The sequence below is a fragment of the Austrofundulus limnaeus genome, unplaced genomic scaffold (assembly GCF_001266775.1).
Source record: "Austrofundulus limnaeus strain Quisiro unplaced genomic scaffold, Austrofundulus_limnaeus-1.0 Scaffold97, whole genome shotgun sequence".
NCBI lineage: Eukaryota > Metazoa > Chordata > Actinopteri > Cyprinodontiformes > Rivulidae > Austrofundulus > Austrofundulus limnaeus.
In genome coordinates this window covers 515,202-517,213 of record NW_013952499.1, presented here as the reverse complement: position 1 = coordinate 517,213, position 2,012 = coordinate 515,202, and the positions used below count along the sequence as shown (strand labels likewise).

Sequence of the window (2,012 nt, the reverse complement as noted above, 5' to 3'; positions counted from 1 at the left end):
GAAGTTTATTCATTTAAAATGGTCCCCGAACAATGTTATCRTTTATCGCGATAAATTCTGAGRCAACTTATCGTCCAGMAACATTTGTTATCGTGACAGGCCTAGTTCCTGCTGCACATTKAAATTTAAATTCAGTCCCGAGGGTCAGATCTGGAGCATAAAGATCAGCTGTAAAACAAGCGCCCAGGAGCAGGGAGCGCAAAAGGTCGCAGAAACACCAGTGGAATTCTGTAAATGCTAATTAGGAATGAATATTTTAATGCACATGAACATTATGCTAACTAAGACGTGTGATTTGTGTTTGCAGGATTCAGTCCGGCTCCTACCTGAGCACCGGCTGGTTCACGCTCATCCTCGCCATGGACATGTGCAAAGAGATCCACATCTACGGCATGATAAACGACACCTACTGCAAGTAAGACAAAAACTATTACACCACCCTCTCTGTGTGCTCCGATGAAAAATGCCCCCAGTCTTAAAAAAAGGAAAAAAAATCACTTTCGCTGCACCGCTGTGTAATCACAGGCTGAGCTGCAGACTGCCCCGCTACATTCCCAATGCCTCCATTTGGGTTTAATGCCTGAAATCCATATTGTGGTTTTTTTTTGTGCTGTGAATACTATTATCTCTTTCTGCTCTGAATACCCAGCAGTATCTCTGTTGTGGTATCAAATTCTCCCTCTGCTCTGAGTCTGCTGCATGTGGGCCCGTCGTTCTCCTCTCTGACTCCTGGGTGAGCGATCAGACCACGAGGCCGTAGGAGGGATAACAAACAAACATGTTGTTGCTCCGGTCTCGGGGCTTCGCACTCTCCGTGARCTCATCTCCTCCACCTGAACTGCGTCGATCCCCTGAATCAAACACGGTTATCTAATGCGTGCTGAAAGTCCAGACTTTCATCTACCGTGCACAGCGGTGTGAGCGCCGCCGCAGAGCCGAGGAACGATTCAAGCAGAACAAAGGATTTTTGTGGTTTTGYGAGGCAGTTAGGGGACAGGTCTTTCTCTCTTTTGTCTGCGCCTCATTGATGTCCCTCCAAACTCTACGAGACTCGAGCTGCRTTTAACAAAATGTCTGAATTTACATTGAACAACCACCACCTTTCAAATTAACAATCTAAAATCATCTTAATGTGGAGAAGAGTCATGCAATGTGAGTCTGTTAGAGCTCAGAGGAGTATATCAGGAGGATGACTCTCAGCTACTACCACATCCAGCTGTAAGACTGACTGAGTTACAGTCATGCTAATGTTGATTAGCTGAAGCAGGTGTTTTAACTTGGGATGACTCCTAAAGTTAATCAGTTTTTGATGGACATCCAAAGATTACTTCTCAGAGTCAGTTGACCTACGGCCGTTTAAAATTGGGTTCATTAGATGKAGGTGTGCACCGCAGCGCTCTCTGAGGTCAGCAGATCAGGTGCTTTGAAATGTTCTGAGGCAGCGATGTGAGCTCAGAGCTCATTYCTGTTGCAGGTCCAAAACTCTAAAGTGGTCTGGCACTGGCAGGCTGCTTTACTCGCTGTTTTTAAACCTCCATCTAAATACWCTTTGACTCCCTGGCCTTCAACCTAGTGTGGGAAGAATTTAACCTCATTGTGCTTTTATTAATTTATTTATTTAGTYATTAGGTAGTTATCTGTTTGTTTTAAATAGGTGCTTATTTTTAMTTCAGTAGGTTTATGAATTTTATTATTTGTCTTGTGTTTGCTTGTTTTGTTGTACAGCACTCTGGCCTGACCTGTTGCTGTTTTTTTAAATGCTTTGTAGTAAAGACTGTTTGGTTTGATATGGGATGGGATGGTAGGGCATGATAAGGTATGATATGGTTTGATATGGTATGATACATTATGTTATAATATTGTACAGTACAGTATGTTACAGTATGGTATAGCACAGTATGGTATGGTTCGGTATGGTCTGGTATAGAGTATGGTATAGTATGGTACAGTACATGGTATGGTATGGTATGGTACAGTGTATGGTATGGTATGGTACATGGTATGGTATGGTA

At 43.0% G+C, this 2,012-nt stretch overlaps 1 protein-coding gene across 1 annotated transcript in view; it reads left to right on the top strand.

The window, feature by feature from the left end:
• The window catches only part of st6galnac3 (ST6 (alpha-N-acetyl-neuraminyl-2,3-beta-galactosyl-1,3)-N-acetylgalactosaminide alpha-2,6-sialyltransferase 3), an 88,731-nt gene that overhangs the window by 80,147 nt on the left and 6,572 nt on the right, over nucleotides 1-2,012 (top strand). Inside the window, exon 4 of the mRNA XM_014013033.1 lies at nucleotides 308-415. Coding sequence (XP_013868487.1) covers nucleotides 308-415 — 108 coding nt within the window. The remainder of the gene's footprint in view (nucleotides 1-307; nucleotides 416-2,012) is intronic.